Here is a 20,074-nt window from a genome sequence, read left to right on the forward strand (position 1 = left end):
TTAAAGAATAAATAAAAAAAAATCGTAAAAAAATACATTTAACAAAAATATATTTTATATTCTATCATTGTAATTTTGTTTTTATACATGAATATAATCGTACTCCTTATATAAATATCCGTATAAATCATTTTTTAAACAAACCCTGTCAAGATTATCTCTGACAAACCTTTTAAGAACTTATACAATAAATCGATAATATTGTGCAGTTTATGAATTTTTACTAAATTCTTATGCATAGAATGGCTGGACAAAAATACATTATCCGACCTAAACCGGACAATCCAGCCCACTGAAAACCGAATCGGGCGGATTCAAATGGGTGGGCGGGTCTCATGGGTGAAAAATTTGGATTGAGATGGATAAGAATGGGCCGGTTCGGTTCAAATTTTGTGGACCATCGGTATCCTAAACCGACCGGCCCAAACATATAAACTATCAATTTTATTCCAAGCCCAACCCAAACAAACAAAAAGGTTAACAACGTAACCAAGATTTTTCCTCTTCTCTCTTCTCCAGTCTCGTTTCTCCCTCTCTGTTCTTCTCCTTCATCAACAGCTTAACCTAAACCGCCGCTGCCATCTCAGTTCTTCTCCTTCACAATTCTCCAACAGATCTTCTCCATCAGATCTGATTTTTTTCCTTTTCTATGAATATTGTCCTATTATTCTATCCATCTTCTATGTTGTTCTATCATGTGATTCTGTTGATTTTTTGAACTGAATGTTAAATTTTTGAACTGAATCTTAAACCTTAATTTTTTTTTTTGCACTGAATGTTAAACCGATTCAACTCGCCCGATAAATCCGACAAACCGAATAAACCAAAACCGATGAATCCGATTGTTCTAATGGACGGAGATGGGTGGCTTATCTTCACCCGTGGTTTGCTTTGGATTGAGGGTTTTCACCCGAAACCCGACCGATCCGACCGTTTGCCTGCGAATAGTGATCCATGTGTAACCAAAAAAAATAATTTAATGTAACCAAAAAAAGAATAGTGATACATGAACAGTTAAAAATTGTCAATTTAATTTTGTTTGAGGGAATAATTTTGTTAACTTTTGTTTGCTTGTTCATATATTATTAATTAAATATATACGCTCCAACATATGAAATGTTAATGTCGTGTTTATCAAGAGATTCCTTAAAAAAATCCAAAAAAAAAAAAAGTTATTAGAAGATGTATGTCATTAAGATTACATATTCATGCATAGATAATCCACTTAGGAGTGTGTTCCACTTCAATTCTCTCCGATGTTAATCCGGCGGATTAATTCAACATCTTAAAAAAAACATTATCATTTCTCGTTTAATATGAATTAACTGATATTCTCATGTCTTTACATATAAATTACTCAATCTTTATTTATAATCATATCCATCTTACAATGTAATATATGTTTTTTTTTTCCTTTCACATGAACTAACAAGCAATATATGTATTTTTAATACAGTCTTTCCAAATGTTTTTTTTTTTTTGTGTGCGGGTTCAAATGTCAGACCTTTAATTGTCCTTACCAACTAATAAAGTAATATATATTTTCTTTAAAAAAAAATAAAGTAATATATTTGAATATTTAACTTTTTGAAAGGAATATATTTATATTTTTAATGTTTTTTAAGGAATATTTAGATTTTGAATGTTAGCATAATTTATTACACGTATAATAAAGTAAGATTTGGTTAAAAATTAGGGTAGTGTTAACTTGTGCCCTTAGGGCATATGTTAAGAATCTAAAAATGGAATTGAATAATCAATTTTGTCTTGAAAAGATAAGATTTCAAATTTTAAGAATATTGAATGCACAATTTCCAATAAAATATTTCTATCTTTGGCTTCTTAACTTGTGCCTTGAGGGCACAAGATAACATTTCCCTAAAAATTAAATAGATATAGTAAGAGAAAATACTGAGTCAAGAAATAGACTTTGGCTCTGTTTGGTAAGCCCACCAAATGAGCTTATAGCTTATAGCTTATAGCTTATAAGCTCGTTTGACAAAAAAAGCTCTGTTTGGTAACGATCTTTTACCACGAGCTTATAGCTTATTTCACGAATTTCCACGAGCTTATAAGCTATTTTTCAGAAGCTACTTCAAGTAGCGTTTGAGCTTATAGCTTATAGCTTATTGTATTTTATTCCACTTTTGCCCTTGGCTATTTTATCTAAAATCCCTTTTTACCCTTTATAATTTATTACAATCTGAAATATTTTTACGTTAATGCTGAAACAATTTTCAATCCCATTTTTTTGTCACATGATTTTTTTTTCATTTAGCAATATAAGTAACTTTTTTTACGACACTTTGCAATGAATGAGTTTTACGTAATATGAATCGTAATATGAATTAAACTTCTTAAACAAAAAACAGTACACGAATATAATAATTATCCAATTGATTTTTATTTTATTTTTTTGTTGTTTTTTTTTTTGAGGAAAATTTTTGTTGTTGTTCTTCCTCTTCACTTTTAATATTTTTGTTTTTTAACATATGGATTCGATTTTTCTTTTTGTTTTTAAAATAAAAAGAAATTAAGTATTTTGACCAAAAAATAAAATATTAATTTATTAATATATAAAATATATATTAAATTGATTAATTTAAATTATTAAATATCTTAAATATTAATTTATAGTAGTATAAATTTTATATGAATTAATAATGTCCTTTTATGTAATTTTACATTTATCAGCTAGTTCAACCGCTATTTTTACCAAACACTTTAATTAGCTTATCAGCTATAAGCTATCAGCTAAAAGCTATCAGCTAGCTTATCAGTTAAAAACTATCAGCTAGCTTATAAGCTATCCGCTATTTTTACCAAACAGAGCCTTTCTTCCAAACCACGCATAAATCAACATCAACAGTTTCCATTCAGAGCTTGACCTCGAAGCTAACACCAAACCAAATCTCTTCTCTCACTTTAACACGGTCGGTGTGGTGCTGTATAATCCAAATTACGGTGTCGTTTTCAATTCGCTTTAGTTTTATACCTTTACATCAACTACTATCTTAATTAATCCATTCATTCACTAATCTCCAATCCCAACCAAAACAACTTCACTGCAACACTCTAATGGGAAACTGTTTTGTGAAGTCGGAGAAATTAACGGCGGAGATTATACCTCGCGACGTAGCTAAAGTCTATCCAACCGTCCGTTTATACGGTTCACCAAAAAGTATTCTCACTACTTACATTCGTTTCGCTCTTCTTCACAAATCCGTTTCATTGGATTTCGTTCCTTCATCCGAAACTCTACGAGATCATTTCGGATCCGACCCGGATGGACACGTCACTCTTCAAGTTGGATCCGAAAGTGTTACGGGTTCGCGGGAGAAGGTGTTGCGGTTTATGGAGGCGCGGTTTCCGAATTTGGTGACGGTGGGCGGCGGTGGTGGTGTGGAGGAGGGAAAATTGCCGGTGATGGTGACGGTGACGAGGTTGCAGCATAAGAGTATGTTGTGGCATGTGGAGAGGGTTTTGAGGTGGGCGGAGGATCTTGTGAAACGTGGAGGGAAAAAGGCTGTTGATCCTTCTGTGGGGAGTCCGAAGATGGAGATAAGGAAATTCGCGAGAAGCTATTCGGAGTTGTTGGAGGTTATGATGGAACATGCTCGGATGGAAGAGACTCTTCTCTTCCCTTTCTTTGATCGTGCTGATCGAGGTAACCATTTCTTCTTTTTACTAATAAACCATCAATTAAGTCCTAAATGAACTATATGAAATTGAAATTCGTCTCTTTTGTCGATAAAGTATATGAAATTTGTAAATTTAGTTAACATCTTCATAGCATAGATAACTGAATAATAAATTGAACAAATTGTGATAGTTTTTAATTTTGTATAGATTTTGTTATATTTTATCTTTTATGTGAAATAAATTTTGCAGAATAACTCTGAGATGGTTGGACAATGCATAAAAATATGCAAGGTCCGGGGTTCAAACCCGACCACTACCAAAAAACCAAAAAAAAGATTTATTTTGTATGTGTTATGTTTTAATTGGTTTTGTTTGTATTTGTTATGTAAAAGAGATGGGCATTTTTTGTACATTAATTAATTTTAATTTCAGGGTCTTCCTAACCGGTGCTAGAAAATTTTAGGGTCATGCTAACAAGTGTCATGCCCTCAGGGCACTGTTTAGCATTCTCCTTAATTTTCAAATAAGTGTTTTTGTTCTGTAAGTAATTTTTTCATTTTGGGTAACTTGTTTGGTAGGCCACTAGGCTTTGAGAAAGGAAGTTTACTTGTCTTTGAAGTAATGCTACGGATGTGTGCATTTATTTATCTTTTGGGAAAAAAAATGCAGGACTCTCTAAAGCTGCAAAAGAGGAACATGCTAGGGACCTACCTCTCATGAATGGGATCAAAGAAATCATCAAATCTGTTGGTGTTTTGGACTCTGGAAGCCCTGATTTTCAAGAGGCCTTGTATAATCTTTCTGCTCGCCTCAAGTTATTGCTGGTAAGTTCAGCTCTTAGGAATAGCTCATTTTGGTTGAATTCTCATTTTAGAGTGTAAAGTTAGTAATTTCAATCATTGACAAATAAATTCATAGTTGATATTACATGCACGTGCATACAAAAATGCCGACATGAATAAAGTAACTATTAGTTTTCTCACTTAACTCAATTTATAGGAGTTTGATGTTCTCGATTTCGTTGTTATAATTTCGATTAGATTTTGTACCTCCTTGATTTGAACCGCTCTTAGAACATTACTGCCAATAGCATATTTACAGTTAATTTGCGATCTTCTGAATTTTATGTGTTTTTTAAATGGGCCTTGATTTCTTTGTTAATCTGTCATCAGGGGCAGTGCAAACAACATTTCAAGGAAGAGGAAGTGGATTTACTTCCACTAATGGAGGCATTGGAGTTAAGCAAAGATCAAGAAGAGACTGCACTAGATCAATGTTTTGATCTGATGCATGGAACACACGGTCGTTTATTAAAGTTTTTTCTTGAAGGGCTTCAACCTCGTGATGCTATGAAGTACTTGGACTTGATTAGCATGTGTAGTAACCAAGATAAAATAGAATCGATGCTCCAAATGATAGTTAAGTGAAAGATGCAGGTTTTAATCATCACATCCACATGGATGAGCTGTGGACTTAGTTTGTCAATAGATGTAACATTGTTTTTGTTTTTTAGTCTATTTATTTTTGGTGGAAGCACCCAGCACATGATATGGGACATTCTTGTTGAACATGTTAGCCTGGCCTTTTGATTAGGGGAACAAAAAAGTAGGGATATCATTTGGAAGAGTAGGGCATTTTCTTTTTTCCTTTTCCCCTTTACCTCGTGATAGTTTGGATAAGGTTGTCATGAATATATTCCTCTGTAATGTACATCCAAGTATATGGACCCTGGATTTATTCAAAAGTACATGAGTTTACTGGTTTGTTATATTGCATGTGTTGGGTAGGTAATACGACATTTTAATGAAATTTCTTACCTATGTCTACCAGGTAGTGGCTCATGTGATGTACTACTTACTATCTAAACATCAGTTAGTAAGTCAAAATCTTCCTTACTATCTAAGAATGAAGTACCGGCTTGGATATATCATCCATGGTTCAGAATTTTAAAACCTTCCTAAAATAAATAAGTCATTTATGTAAAACTTGAGTAAAATGTTTAATTGAACAGAGATTGATATCGATGATACATTGAGCATGAAAATATCTGACTTGTCTAATTACACACTTTTAATGAATGTCTTCGATGTATTTTTTATGGAACCCGAGGAGTGCGTATTCAACATGTTATAGAGTAGGAGTGCTAATTTAAAATGAGTTTGATAATCAGACTTTTTGTTGTCAGAAGAACCAAACTCAATTATTCATTATTATTATAAATAAATATATTGCACGACATTTTGTTAGTCATAAGACTCGTAAATTAAAATTATGGGGAAATAGTCACTTTAGTCCCTGAATGGGAAGCGATTCGTCAATTTAGTCCCTGAATGCAGAGAAACTTCAAAATAGTCCCTGAATGTAAACTCTGTTAGTCAATTTCGTCCCTGACGTTAAATAGGTCTGTTAACGATGACGTGGCGGCTGATGTGGCAATATGATAACTGCCACGTAAGATTGTGACTTGGCAAAACGTAAACACGTGGCAAAACGTAGTCACTTTAGTCCCTGAATCGGAAGATATTCGTCACTTTAGTCCCTGAATGCAGATAAATTGCAAAATAGTCCCTGAATGTAGACTTTGTTAGTCAATTTAGTCCCTGAATGCAAACTTCATTAGTCAATTTAGTCCCTGAATGTAGACTCTGTTAGTCACTTTAGTCCCTGAAATTGACCATGCAGTGACTGTTTTGCAATTACTCTTCATTCATGGACTAAAGTGACGATTCCTCTCCCATTCAGGGACTAAAGTGACTAATTCCCCATTTGTTGCTTTGAATCTTCAGCTTTTTCAGCTTAGATTGTTGCATTGGACATAGAGGTCCACTTATGTTGGCCAACTTCAATCGGTTTGATTTCATAGTTCTCATTATGTATGACCTTATCTCCTCTAATAAAGTCACAATCGGTTTCGCTCGGTATTTCAAAATGCTTGAGTTAAACCCCTCACAAGTATTGTTGCATACATTATCAATCTTAGGATCAATACTAAAAAATGGGGAATTAGTCACTTTAGTCCCTGAATCGGAAGAGAGTCGTCACTTTAGTCCCTGAATGCAGATAAATTGTAAAACAGTCCCTACATGGTCAATTTCAGGGACTAAAGTGACTAACGGAGTCTACATTCAGGGACTAAATTGACTAACGAAGTTTGCATTCAGGGATTAAATTGACTAACAAAGTCTACATTCAGGGGACTATTTTGCAATTTATCTGCATTCAGGGACTAAAGTGACGAATCTCTTCCGATTCAGGGACTAAAATGACTAATTCCCCAATCTTACGTGGCAGTTATCATATTGCCACATCAGCCGCCACGTCATCGTTAACAGACCTATTTACACTGTGTTTGGTAGAGAAGAAATAGAGAAGAGAGAGTTAAGGAAGAGAGAAATTGAAGAGAGATAGTGAAGTTATCTTGTTTGGTAGTGAAGAGAAATAGGGGAGAGAGACTAAAAACATGTGGACCCCACACAAAATCCTTTCTCTCCAAAGTTGAGAAGAAAGTGAAGAGATTAGTGATATTTTTGTGTATTCCTATTATACCCCTGGTTCAATTCAATTAAATTTGAGTCTTTTTTTTTAAAAGAATTTTGTCTCATGAAGTTTTTTTGTTTTGAAGGATGTCTCTTATGCAGTTTTTTTTCCACCGTTTTATATAATCTCAAAGTGAATATAGGATAAAGGTTTTTTTTTTTTTCATCAAGGGTAAGCTATTTTTTGGTATTCGTAACTTTTTTTGTTGTATATGTATTAATATTTTATAGAATCTTTTACGCTAATTACCATTACTTTGCTATTTTGCAAATGTATGTTACTACTTTTTTTTTAAAAAAAAAAAATCCTGTATATATTTCGTTATTTCTTTTATAAGAAAATATATAAATTCTGTTGAATTAAAATAAGTAGTTGAATTAAATTAATTTGGTTGGAAATGTTATATAATGTAGGGGCATTATAGTACTTTTCAAAATAAACAATAATTCTCTCTTCTCTATTTCTTCTCTCTTTTTATTATACCAAACAACCACTCAAATCTACTCTATTTCTCACATACTTCTCTCTTCTCACTCTCTCTCTCACCTATTTCTCTCTTCACAACTTCTCTTCCATTCCAAACACACCCTTAACGTCAGGGACGAAATTGACTAACATAGTTTACATTCAGGGACTATTTTGAAGTTTCTCTGCATTCAGGGACTAAATTGACGAATCGCTTCCCATTCAGGGACTAAAGTGACTATTTCCCCTTAAAATTATTGTTTAAATATATTGCACGACATTTTGTTAGTTAAGACTCGTAAATTATTGTTGCCGTTCTGCCAATTTTTTTTTTTTTTTTCAACTTGTAACTTTGCCAGTACGGCACTTCCTATCTTTCCATCTCCTCACTTTAATCCTCCTGACTATAATTTTCCAAATAAAGCTACTATTGCCAGGGTATCTACACTCTACCGCTGATATGTTAACCATCTCACTGCCATTATTAACAATTTATCAATCATTATCCACTACTTCCCTTGTCACCTCATTATTGTTACCTCTTCTTCACTCATCTGTTATGTTATAACAATCACACAATGCTATCTCACTATCACTAGCACCGTTTTAACCACAAATCACCCCTTCAACTTTCACTACTACCAAACGCTCACCTATTATTTGTAAAACTCTTCAAATTTGATTGTTACATTTGCCCCAATGATGTACTACTGAACAACAAGTAATATCTTGAAGGAAGTGCATGTTAAATAAATATGAATATCGCTCTTAAAAGTTAGCTCATTACTACATGATAATGCCCACACACATATATTCATCCAACAATTTGAGAACCTTGCCAATGTTGAACTCCAACTTTAATACACACTTATATAAGCTCCTGGGTCTAATTCCCTATTGTCATCCTTAACCTGGTTTTGCTACCACATTATACGAGCTTGGCATCACTTCCAAAAGCTAGCTAATGTTCCAAAAATTAATTTTCCAAACAATAAATTTATTTAATTATAATTATTGTCGAGATTTTCAAACTAGTGTATGTGAAATTATCGACATCAATTACAATTATTATCGACATCATTTTTAATTTTCCATTATTGACTGGATCAAATAAAAATTAAAATGTGAAATTTTAAGAAATTTAAAATTAAAATGTAAAATGATATATATTATTGTACATGCAGGGTTCCCTAATATGAACCTAAAAATTATGGTCTAAAATGAACCACTTTTAATTCAATATTATCATAAGTTTAATAAATAAAAAGGAATGAATATTGAATTTCACAACAAAAAAAAGAAGAGATGGGACCCAAAGTTGAGAGGGCTGTGGAATCAAATGTGGAGGTACATTTTAGAAAAAACAATAGTTATATCATATCTTTTTCACATGGGCTCTTAATGGCCCAATGTGAGTGAGTGTCGCCTTTAAATAGATTTTCCATTTTACATTTACAGTCTTTTGCCTTCTCGCAGTCGCAGCCCCTTCCAATCTCATCAAGAGTTTCTAGGGTTTGCGATTTGATTCATCTCTCAACCTCGACAATGGTTAACCACTCTCTCTTTTGTTTCTTTACGTATATAAACCTCCGAATCGCTCCAATTATGATTAATTAAGTTTGATGATTTTGTTGTTTTCAGGTTCTCCAAAACGACATCGATCTCTTGAACCCACCAGCGGAGCTTGAGAAAAGGAAGCACAAGCTCAAGCGTCTCGTTCAATCTCCTAACTCATTCTTCATGGTATTCAATTTTTTTCATTTCCATTGTTATGTATATGTTAATTTTTTTATTCCGTTTGTAATTTGTTTTTTTTTTTGTTGTTTCTCTTTGTATTTGTTATAGGATGTCAAATGCCAAGGATGCTTCAACATGTAAGTCTCTAATTTATGTTATTTTATTTCTTTGAGAAATACATAGTTTTGTGTTATATAGATACTAGAGACCCGGTTGAATAAAAAAGTAATTTGTTATATAGTATAAGTAAAATTATTAATAATTATAAAACCATTTTTTTAGTTGAATAAACTCTTTTCAATTTAGTTCCTGAGTTGTATAAGTATAATAAACAGTCCCGAATTCTATTAATTTAGTCATTTAATCTATGTTAATCCCTAACATAGATTAAATTGATGGATTTTATGCATATTTTTATCGTTTAGGAACAATGTCACAATGATTGTTATGGACTTCGCTACTGCTTATTATATTTCTATCATTTAGGTACAATGATAAATTATGATTTATGCTTCTAGTTCTTTTCCTGTATAAGTCGAATTTTTGGTAAAAATTGAAACAAACTTATTATAGAACAACATTGATTTGACTTGTTAGTTTATAATGGTTGAAATTTGTGGATGCAGAATTACCACATTTATTTTCCCTTCAAAGTAGAAGTCAAATTTTTGATAAAAATTGAAACCAACTTATTATAGGACACCTTTGATTTGACTTGTTGGTTTATAATTGTTGAAATTTGTGGTTGCAGAACTACTGTATTTAGCCACTCTCAAACAGTCGTGGTTTGCGGCAACTGTCAGACGGTATTGTGCCAGCCAACCGGCGGCAAAGCAAGGCTAACAGAGGGGTGCTCCTTCAGGAAGAAGGGTGATTAGTTATGGATAAGTGATAAAACTCTAGTCTTTTTGAGGGGCTGGTTCTGATTATTTAATGAGAAATTTTGGTGTAGTTTCTGTTTAGATTGCTGAATTGAACCAGTTGTCTTGTGTTAATGTGTTTGTTGTTCTCTTCATGCTGAGAAGATTTTGAGTAAATTTGGTTTGATATGGTTGGTTGACTTTATCCCGTTAGCACTAAATTAAATTTAGCAATTTATTGATGTTTTTTTTTTTTTTTGAAGGAGCAATTTATTGATATGTTGTTTTGTGCGTTGTTTGATAATGTGTATTACTTTTGTGAATGCCCTCTAATTTAGCATGACTAGTGTACTTGTTTGGTATGGCTACATGTGTCATGGGACTTGTTTGTATAGATCAGCCCTGGGACTTTTGAGGATATGCCATTCTTTATTCTACTGTAGGAGTTTAATCTATACATAAAATTTGATTAGCAAATCCTCGACAGTGTTTATTTTTTGAGGAATAAAGCTAGGATACTAAAGGAAAACAACTATGCTTACAACTATCCTTTTCACCTTGTCGCCAATGCAGTAAACACAATTGAATGCACCCGCTTCTGGTGATTTTCTAGTCAATATCTTAAGTATTTCACCTATTTCTTGAACAAGCTACTTTTCTGCCATTTGTAAACTCTAGTGGAGATTCGAGACTCTTAAATTTCAAATCTTCTCTTGGCGTACATGGGTTTCTTCATTGATTTTGAGTTATATCCGGTCCCCTTAGTCATTTATTGTTTGCAAATATGTTCTTCCCCTCGATAGTTTCCTGTTCCTGGGGTTGGCCATCTTTGTAACATAGCCCCTCTGTTTGGACTTAGATATTCAGAACTAAACTAAGCTAATTGCATGTTGCAAGTTCATTGGCTGCATAAAGCTTCTCTTTTCCCTTGTGTGCGTATAGTGATTGCTAAAAAATTGTGCCATGATTTTTCTCTCACCATTGCTTTGATATTAAAATCAGTATTGCTGTTGTGTCATAACTCATAACAGTTCTAAAAGAATAAGTTAAAGAAAAGCCAAACGGGGTAGATTAGTGGTGAAAGGTCTTGAGTATTTTGCACGAGGTCTGTGACGGGCTCAAGTAATAAGCCACGTATTCTAGGCTCAAAGATGTGCTAGTGTTACCAAAGATTTGTGAAAAAAAAAAGCAGATATCAAAGGAACGAAGTTAAGTTACAAATCAATAACCTTAAAATGTGAACTTCAATCTCAATTAAATTTCGAACATTGGTTACGTTACGAAAGCTAACGATGGTACAAAAGTTTATTTTTTATTTTTTTTCTTGATTATTTTTGAAAGTTTTAAACAAACACGCCAAAATCTATTTAAAAAAAAAACACATCAAAATGCTTAAAATTATTATTATTTTATTTGTAGATGAAGTGATAAACATCATTTGAAACTTACACGTGCAAGAACGAAGTTTGTGTTTAAATTCAGATGAAAATGTTCAACTTAACCATATTTACATTTATCTTTTGCAAAAAAAAAAAATGTTTCCATTTATCAGTCTAGTTAGATGGACCTTAAGGGTGTGTTTGGATCACCAAAGAAAGTGAGAGGAAAGATTGTTAAAGGAAAGAAAGTATAAGGAAAGTGAATGGAAAGTGAGATGATTTTTTTAGTTGTTTGGTATTAGTGAAAGTGAATGGAAAGTGAGAGGAAAGAATGATGATTATTTAGTAAATGACATAAATATCCTCATGCTAAAATGAGTTGTATCTTTATTTATTACTTTTAAATAATATATTCATAATATATATAAATGCATAAAGATTAACAATTTAACAAATGTTCATGAATATAAATATTTAGTTATGAAAATATAAATAGATATTCATAAGTGTTCCGTTAATTTGGAAAATATATTTATCAGTTTTATAATTTACATATTTTTATGTACAAATATGGGTAAAAGTGGAAAAACACAAAAAAGAAGCACTTTCTTATCCTTTCCGCAGGCTTGAGGTAGGAAAGGTTTTCATGAGTGGGTCCCACGAATCTTTCTTTCCTCAGTCACCTTTCTTCAAAACCAAACGGTTGAAAGTTTTTAGATTTCCGTGCTTTCCATCCATAGGCTTTCTTTCCTTGAGCTTTCATGGGAACCAAACACACCCTAAGTGTTGAAGACTTGAAACTGATTACTAGTATTATTTTTTTAAAGATGTGTGTTATTTGAATTTGGAATAACCATTTACATGACAAACCTATGAGATAATCATAAATTTATAAAAAAAAAAAAGTTATTGACACGAAAACCAAAGTAATAGAAAGAGAAAATAAAAATATAATACGGATATAAAAGAGAAAATTGTTACAAAAATCATCACAAATTGATCCTACAAATATCATTTCTTCTTTTTAGAAATGACCTTTTTCATACAAAACAAAACATTTTACACTGTCTGAAAGCTTGACTGGACCGGTTCTCAATTGAACCGGACCGTCTATTCTTGTAAGAAAAGGACTTTCTAACCTTTGCCCTAGTTGTATCGCGCTCTCCTAACTAACATCAGAGCAGAGGGTTGAAATGGCGGGAAGTTGAAAAGGTGTTATTTATTTATTGAGAATCGAGAAAGAAAGAAAGAAAGCGCGGTTGTTTGTTGAGCGGAAATGGGATCTGAAGCTGGTATGGTTCCGGAATGGGCATCGGAGGCTTGCATAATGGGAATCGACGAAGCTGGAAGAGGTCCTGTCCTTGGTCCTATGGTCTATGGTTGTTTATACTGTCCTCTCTCCTACCAAAAAACCTTAGCTACTTTGAGTTTCGCAGGTACCTACTCTCTTCTCTTAACTTCATTTCTTTTATTTTCATAATCTTCTTCCATTGCCAGAGCTTTCCATTTTTAATTATAATTCTTGTTTTAATGCTAATTCATTATATTCGATCACTTTTTTATTCTTTTTTAATTATTGCCACTGTTTACGTGTGGTTGTATTTTTTCAACCGACACATAGAAATAGGAGATGTATGTAAACCATCAAATTCAATCTGGGTGGTTGAAATGGTGGAGTGTTTAAGTGTTTCATGTGATACGAAATTACTACTCAAGTTTAAGGGAAAAATTTATCCGAGACCAACGATGTTGTATGGGACAGTGTTGGGCTGTCAAGAATCAACACAATCAAAAATAAATTAAGTGTAGCTGAGATGAGATTGTTGCATTGGATATGTGTTCAGATTAGACGAGATATGATTAGAAACGACAATATTAAAGAGAGAGTTCGGGCAGCACCTATATTAGAAAAGATGGGGAAAACTAGGATTTGGTGGTTTGTGCTTGTAGAGAGAAGGTTTGTAGATGTTGTAGTAAGGAGAGTAGATCAAATGGAGGATAATCAGATCACTAGAGGTAGAGGTAGACTTAGGAAAACTATTAAGATAGATCTAGAGATTAACGAGTTGGATTAAAATATGATATATGATAGAGCATTATGGCATCGTTTGATCAATGTAGCCGATTCTACTTAGCAGGATAAGGCTTGATTGTTGTTGTTGTTGTCTATGTGTCACTGTCCTGTCTGTGTCAATGGTACATAACGTATGAGTTCATCCATAATGAATTAATGATAGTAGTATCATACACATACTCAGAAATGTACACTTACGTATATTTTAGACTCAGTGTCACATTTGCATCTTTGTTGGAACAGATTCTAAGACACTAAAAGAAGAGAAGAGGGAAGAATTGTTTGAAACTTTGAAAGCCAATGATTCTATTGGATGGGCTGTTGATGTCATTGACCCAAAGGAACTCTCTGCCAAAATGCTCAAGAAGTAAACAAACAGACCTTAGTCCTTTTGGTTTTGCTTTTTTTTTTTTGTCTTTCTTTTCAATTTAATGATGGTTTTTCCTTGTTGTAATTTTAACAGGAATAAGATAAACTTGAATGAGATATCACATGACTCTGCCATGGGCCTCGTTGATAGGGTGCTCAAAATGGGAGTGCTTTTAACTGAGGTAAACCTTTTCCCAACATATTTTAATGGGAAGAACCTTTCCCAGCTCTAACATGACTTCAGATATACGCATTAAAATATATGCAAATTTTGTGCCAACAAAATATGTCGTATGGATAAGTACGCTTCTTATAAGTACTTGGGTTGTAATATTAAGTTGATAATTAAATTATTACAGAGATGTGAAATGTATAATTTGGGCTCTTCAGGTTTATATTGATACAGTTGGAGATCCAGGGAAATATGAAGCGAAGCTGTCTAAAAATTTTCCATCTATCAAATTTGTGGTTGCAAAGAAGGCTGATAGTCTTTATCCTGTTGTCAGTGGTGCAAGTATAGTTGCAAAGGTACCTCACTCTCCCGTGTAGAATTTCCTGCACTAAGAAGTTTTACCGTCTACCTGCAACCTTTAATCCAACCTTTTAGGTCACAAGAGATCGAGCTATAAGAGATTGGGTGCTTGATGAGTCTGCTGATAACATTCACAGGAACTTTGGCTCTGGATATCCCGGAGGTGAGTAGGTCATGACTCACGAGTAGATCTCATATGATGTCTATTATTCTGATTAACATTTTAGTTACAATAAATATGATTATGTTTTGGGTTGTGTAGATCCTGCAACCAAGTCTTGGCTAGAAGATCACAAACATTCTATCTTTGGTTTTCCAACATTAGTCAGGTTTAGTTGGGGAACTTGCAGCTCTTATTTTAAAGGTGGCACTGAAGTCTTATGGTAAGCATGCTTTCTTAATCTTCCATGCATTCTGTGACTGTATACCGCACTTGTTTTCTAAGGATTTGTTTGGTTTCATAACATTTTCGGGTTTCATTTCTTGTTTTCAGTTATAGTAAATACCACCTTATTTTGAGTTTGTTTTCAGTTTTCAAAACATTTTCTGGTTTCATTTATTGTTTCTTGCACAAAACTTTGAAAACAAAAAATAAAGCAAAAACGAAGTTGAACTTTTCTAATTAAAATTGAAAATAGGAAGTGAAAACACAAAATGAAAACAGAAACCAAAGAGGCTCTGCGTTTTTCCTTTTTATACTGTTCTGTTCAGCATATTCTTGTTTGTGATTTGTTTGCCATACTTTCCACGGTGTGTTTGAACTAGGCTGGTAGGTGCAGTTGACTCTCATGAATCATTCCATATTAATGTTGACATACTGCTAGGTGCTATTTATAACCATCATAAGCAGCTTAACTGCTTAAGTCAGATGTTGAGTTGAGTTCAACATAAAAATCTAAAATTATTTCCATTTATTCTTTTATTTAATTTTTCTTTTTCACTTCCTTAGTTTACGGGCTTCAAGATTCATTTGCTTCCAGAATAACAATATCAAATCAAAGCCAATCCCACGTTTGTAATTTTTGGAATTTGCTCCTCTTGGGCTGTAAAAGTAATTTTATTTTTAAAATCAGAGAAATTATCTTATTTGAAACTTTTGTTTCTGGGATAAGATTTTTTATTTAGACTTCTGTTAACTGTGATCCAAATTCCACTAACTTTATGTTATCCAATTTCCCCCCACTTAAGTAACTAGAATCATTATCAGAAAAGTATATTAATTTTCAGGAAATTTCTTGTACATTTAAATTAATCTCTAGAGTGAAATAGTCCTTGAGAAAGGTATCCTTGATAGTTGATATGTTATAGGCTACCAACTTGTGCTATTTTCACAACATCTCTTACCTGATCTTAGCACCACAGAAACAAGTCACTTTTTTTACAATCTTTCAAAGTTACTTGTGAGGTTTGTTAGTTGTTTTCATTTGATAAGTATTAAGTAGGAATTGTCCTATATTTTTTGCAGTGCCTTTTGTTGTCAACAAAGGAAAAAGACTATTATTTTAAAAATTCAAAAGTGTATTTGAAATATTCAATAATCCTGAAAGCTGTAGGTATTATGCTTGGATTTATATATCTTCCAGTCTTCTCTTACAAACTTTGAGCTTGAAGCATGAACAATGCATGGGACCCCCCACCCCACAAACAATATATTTCTCATGAAAGATGAAGGATGAAATTAAATTCCATTATGTATATGGGGAAAACTACTTTTTTTATTTTATCCATTTTTATGTTCCAAGTGTTACGTGCTAGGCGTTTATGCTTATTTATCTGTTAAAACTTGGACTTTTTTATAGGGAGTCTGACTTGGATGAAGATGGTGGCAGCAATAATAATAATGGCAAGAGGCAATTGAAATTAAACAATTTGGGTTTCACCACATCCAAGAGGAGAAGCGAAGAAATAGAATCAAGTGGTAAAGGGCGTTCTAGGTTTTTTCAGGCTCGGAAACTTGAGCACCTCACTCATTTCTAAAAATGATGCCTAATTGTTGTCTTTGCATTATCAAAGTAATTTATAGCTATTTGAAATTTTAGAATTTTGGGGAGCATTTTGTGTACATACATATGCTTTGTATGTTGATTCTCTCACACCCAGTCCAACCAAATGTGCACTAGTATTGAGTTAATTTAATTAGTTTGATTGATATATGTTGAATTTTAATTCACCTTGGACATCTGAATGAAGTGATCGAATTGGTTGACTTTTATGTTTCTTGTGTGGATTGTTATTTTCTTCTTTTGAGCTTTCAGCTCCTTTTATTCAACTGAAAAATACATCCATGTGCAAAAAGCACAGGAAACGGCACCATGATTTGGAAGAAAATAACAAAAACAATATTCTGAGCATGGAAAAATCTGAATATATTATGTGGAAATTTTGCTGGACAGCTTTAATAGCACTTAAGATGAACATTAATGATCTGTATAAACTTTTACATTCAACTTGCAAACACTGCCTTCAAAAAACTTGCAAACACTGCTTCAAATTTATATCTTCAACAAAACCACTTATGAAAAATGATAATGTTTGTACGAAGTTGTTTTCAGTTATAATTGTGCATCATGGTACTGCATATCCAATGAGTATCTTTCAGATTACAACTGCTGATCCGAACACAAGTCAGCACCTTCTGCCCACATGAAATCTGTAGACTTTATTGCCTTTCTATGATGCTGATTTGATATTTTGAGTATGTAAATATTCCTTGATACATTTTGCGTAGTGTTACAAATTCTAACTGAACAAAATACATCACTCACTTTTAGGGCACTATAAAACATAACTGTAGAAAAGAACGTATAAGTGTGTAACAGTTGCATAACATCTACTGAACTAGTTCTGCACTTCCTATGTTAACCAAACAATCAGCATGAGGGGATAGACTATGACCAACATAAGTGTGGAAGAGAATTTGATTTTGTTGAGGTTGCTTTCAGCAGCACCATGATGACTCGGAGGCTGGTGGTTTTTATTTGCAGCACCGGCTGCATAAACAGGTATAACTGCACCTCCTCCATGTGATTGGCCACCATGACCGCCTCCTCCATGAACACCACCTCCTTCCATCTTACTTACATATACTGCCTTGTCTTCTAACTTGCTCTTCTGCACACATTCTATCAACAAAACTCTTATTTAAGGTATTTACTCATGGACTTCTGTTTCTTAAACATGCTTAAGAAAGAAACTAACAATGCTTTTTCCTCAAGTATTTCGCTTGTAAATAAAACATCATGTATTGTTAAAAAATGTACAGTTCAGAAGAAATTATGTGGTTAATTACTTATTACAAATACTCATGCACATCCATCCCTCTGTCCAATTATAAGCACTAACTATACTCCCTTCTTATGTTGAAGTATGAATTGTAAAGTGGATCATTTCACATAGGAATCTCAAATCACTCTTAAAAAGTATCATTAAATCTCTTTCACCTTACAAATTTTCAGTTATTAAAGGGTTGTGCCATGAGATTTAAACTAGTCGTACAAAAGCATATTGGTGCTGAAAATGACTACATAATTAGGTATTAGATCCCTACCAGTATCTTTTAAACCCACTCTTTGTTCTAAGCAATCCACATCAAAATTCACATTTCTTGTCATGCAAAGGAATCTTTCTACCTTATAGCATCTGAATATTTTACTAGTGGGAGACAAAGAGCTTAAAGGAAGATAATAATCAATGTACTTAAAGTTTGCCTCCTTCGTTTTAAATCAAACTAGGTATCTTTGTTCCTGTTGATACCTGAATACAATTTCTTTCACGTATTCAAGATCAAAGAATCTATATGCAGTTACCCTCATCCTATATTCCAGATAATCAGGAAAAGGGGCCTGTAATAGAATTGAAACAGTGCTATAGTGTTTAAAGAAAAAGGTCTCTGATCACGATTTGAACCGCAACATCAACTTTTAAATATCCAAGATATATCTGTGTTTCAAAACAATCAGTTTATGCATGTGCAGCCTATATCAAACTGTTTCATTCATTTCTTGCAATCTAGACATCCTACTGTTTTGTTCTTAATCTTATGTTTACTTTGAGATGAAGATGATTGGTAGCAGACAAACAACATGCAACCCAAAAATGTGGTGACACAACTACAATTCACTTTAGAGTTTAGGAAACCATTTTCATGTGCTTAAAATAGAAAGAACAAAAGAAGCTAGGAATATGATATGTTATATGTAGTACCTGCAGGCAAGATGTTCTTAGTAGGATTTGAAGAAGCAAGGTTGATGAGATGGACAAAAACTAGAAGAGAAAAGGCTGCAACCATTCTGAAACTCATTTTCTTGTTAGCTAGCTTTTCACTTTTTTCTCTAACAAATACTGAACTGAATTGATTGAACTGATTGTAAAGCCAGGTTAAAATGACTCTGAGGTAGGTTTAGAAAGGAAAGTATGGTCTTATCTTTAGCAAAAAGTGCAGTGACTAGCTGTTTTGTGAGTGGTCCAAATATATAACCTCAACTATCTTGGTACTACTAATCACTTTTTCATTCAATAGTTATTCCAAAGTTGAAGTGTACATTTGTCATGTTTTTATGTGTCCATACCAAGTCTTAATTATTTATGTTTGTGGTGAATGACAGAATAACTCACTTTGGCTAATAGTATTGTTTATTTACTCACAAAACTAATTCTACATGACATACATGCTTAACCGATTTGATTATTGTTCAGTTCTGGGATCTGCATATCATTTCTTGTTTGTATTTGAATTATATAATATTAGATCTTCTTTCAGATTCAAGATACAAAAAATCTTCTCTATGTCACATTCATTTATACGATTCAATAATGACACCGAATTGCTAGAAAGACACATTTGGTTATATTATTCAATGATTTGTGGGATCAATAGAACTCTTTTTTTACTCAATAATAATTCACTCAACATTATTTAGTTACACGTACACATTTGATTCAATCACATGTGATTAGTGACAACTATTTTATACATGTACTGTACTTTAACCACTTCATCAATTAAGTGGTTAAGTTAATTTACTTGACACAGTTTTTATAACTGTGCAAAAATAAATAAATATATCAATAAACATAAATTTGAAGTTAGAACATGAAGCTGGCCTGGATGATGAGTGTCTGTTATTTGAGCCATCATGTGGTGGTTGGCATGGAGACATGTGATGTTAGGAAGGAGCTGTAGGTTGTTAAGTGATTGGTGCGTGTGAATGGAGGCATCTAACAGTTCCATTATGAGAACTGTATGACACTTTTTTTTTTTCATTAGATTTAACAAATCAAAGTATGAAACCTTACCATTATTTTAAAGTATATGATATATCATCACCAAAAAAAAAAAGTATATGATATATTAAAAATAGAACATTATGAAAAATGTAACCATAGATAATTTTGATACATTTTTAGCGTAAAAGTTAGTGGTTATATTAGTTTTCGATATTTGAATCATTTGCACTTCCTACTTAAAAGATAAAATTCA

At 32.9% G+C, this 20,074-nt stretch overlaps 4 protein-coding genes across 4 annotated transcripts; 3 read left to right on the forward strand and 1 right to left on the reverse strand.

Annotated features, from left to right (window-relative positions):
* The first annotated feature begins 2,878 nt into the window (after positions 1-2,878).
* LOC146959140 (hemerythrin HHE cation-binding domain protein) lies at positions 2,879-5,410 on the forward strand. The gene is made up of 3 exons (XM_085740670.1): positions 2,879-3,667; positions 4,312-4,466; positions 4,815-5,410. The coding sequence occupies exons 1-3, from the start codon at positions 3,079-3,081 to the stop codon at positions 5,067-5,069; spliced, it is 999 nt and encodes a 332-aa protein (XP_085596796.1). The 5' UTR covers positions 2,879-3,078; the 3' UTR covers positions 5,070-5,410.
* Positions 5,411-9,101: 3,691 nt separating this feature from the next.
* On the forward strand, positions 9,102-10,446 carry LOC146959141 (small ribosomal subunit protein eS27y). The gene is made up of 4 exons (XM_085740671.1): positions 9,102-9,192; positions 9,286-9,387; positions 9,490-9,518; positions 10,133-10,446. The coding sequence occupies exons 1-4, from the start codon at positions 9,190-9,192 to the stop codon at positions 10,257-10,259; spliced, it is 261 nt and encodes an 86-aa protein (XP_085596797.1). The 5' UTR covers positions 9,102-9,189; the 3' UTR covers positions 10,260-10,446.
* Positions 10,447-12,772: 2,326 nt separating this feature from the next.
* LOC146959142 (Polynucleotidyl transferase, ribonuclease H-like superfamily protein) lies at positions 12,773-16,807 on the forward strand. Its single transcript, XM_085740672.1, has 7 exons — positions 12,773-13,056; positions 13,938-14,061; positions 14,158-14,245; positions 14,454-14,591; positions 14,671-14,758; positions 14,858-14,978; positions 16,395-16,807. Exons 1-7 carry the CDS (start codon positions 12,897-12,899, stop codon positions 16,570-16,572), a joined length of 897 nt encoding a protein of 298 aa, XP_085596798.1. The 5' UTR covers positions 12,773-12,896; the 3' UTR covers positions 16,573-16,807.
* Positions 16,808-16,937: 130 nt separating this feature from the next.
* On the reverse strand, positions 16,938-19,040 carry LOC146959143 (uncharacterized). The gene is made up of 2 exons (XM_085740673.1): positions 18,799-19,040; positions 16,938-17,717 (listed from the first exon to the last, which is right to left on the reverse strand). Exons 1-2 carry the CDS (start codon positions 18,893-18,895, stop codon positions 17,449-17,451), a joined length of 366 nt encoding a protein of 121 aa, XP_085596799.1. The 5' UTR covers positions 18,896-19,040; the 3' UTR covers positions 16,938-17,448.
* Positions 19,041-20,074: the final 1,034 nt, after the last annotated feature.

This window comes from Medicago sativa, chromosome 1 (assembly GCF_051527215.1).
Source record: "Medicago sativa cultivar Bolivia chromosome 1, Bolivia_mono, whole genome shotgun sequence".
In the NCBI taxonomy this organism is placed as follows: domain Eukaryota; kingdom Viridiplantae; phylum Streptophyta; class Magnoliopsida; order Fabales; family Fabaceae; genus Medicago; species Medicago sativa.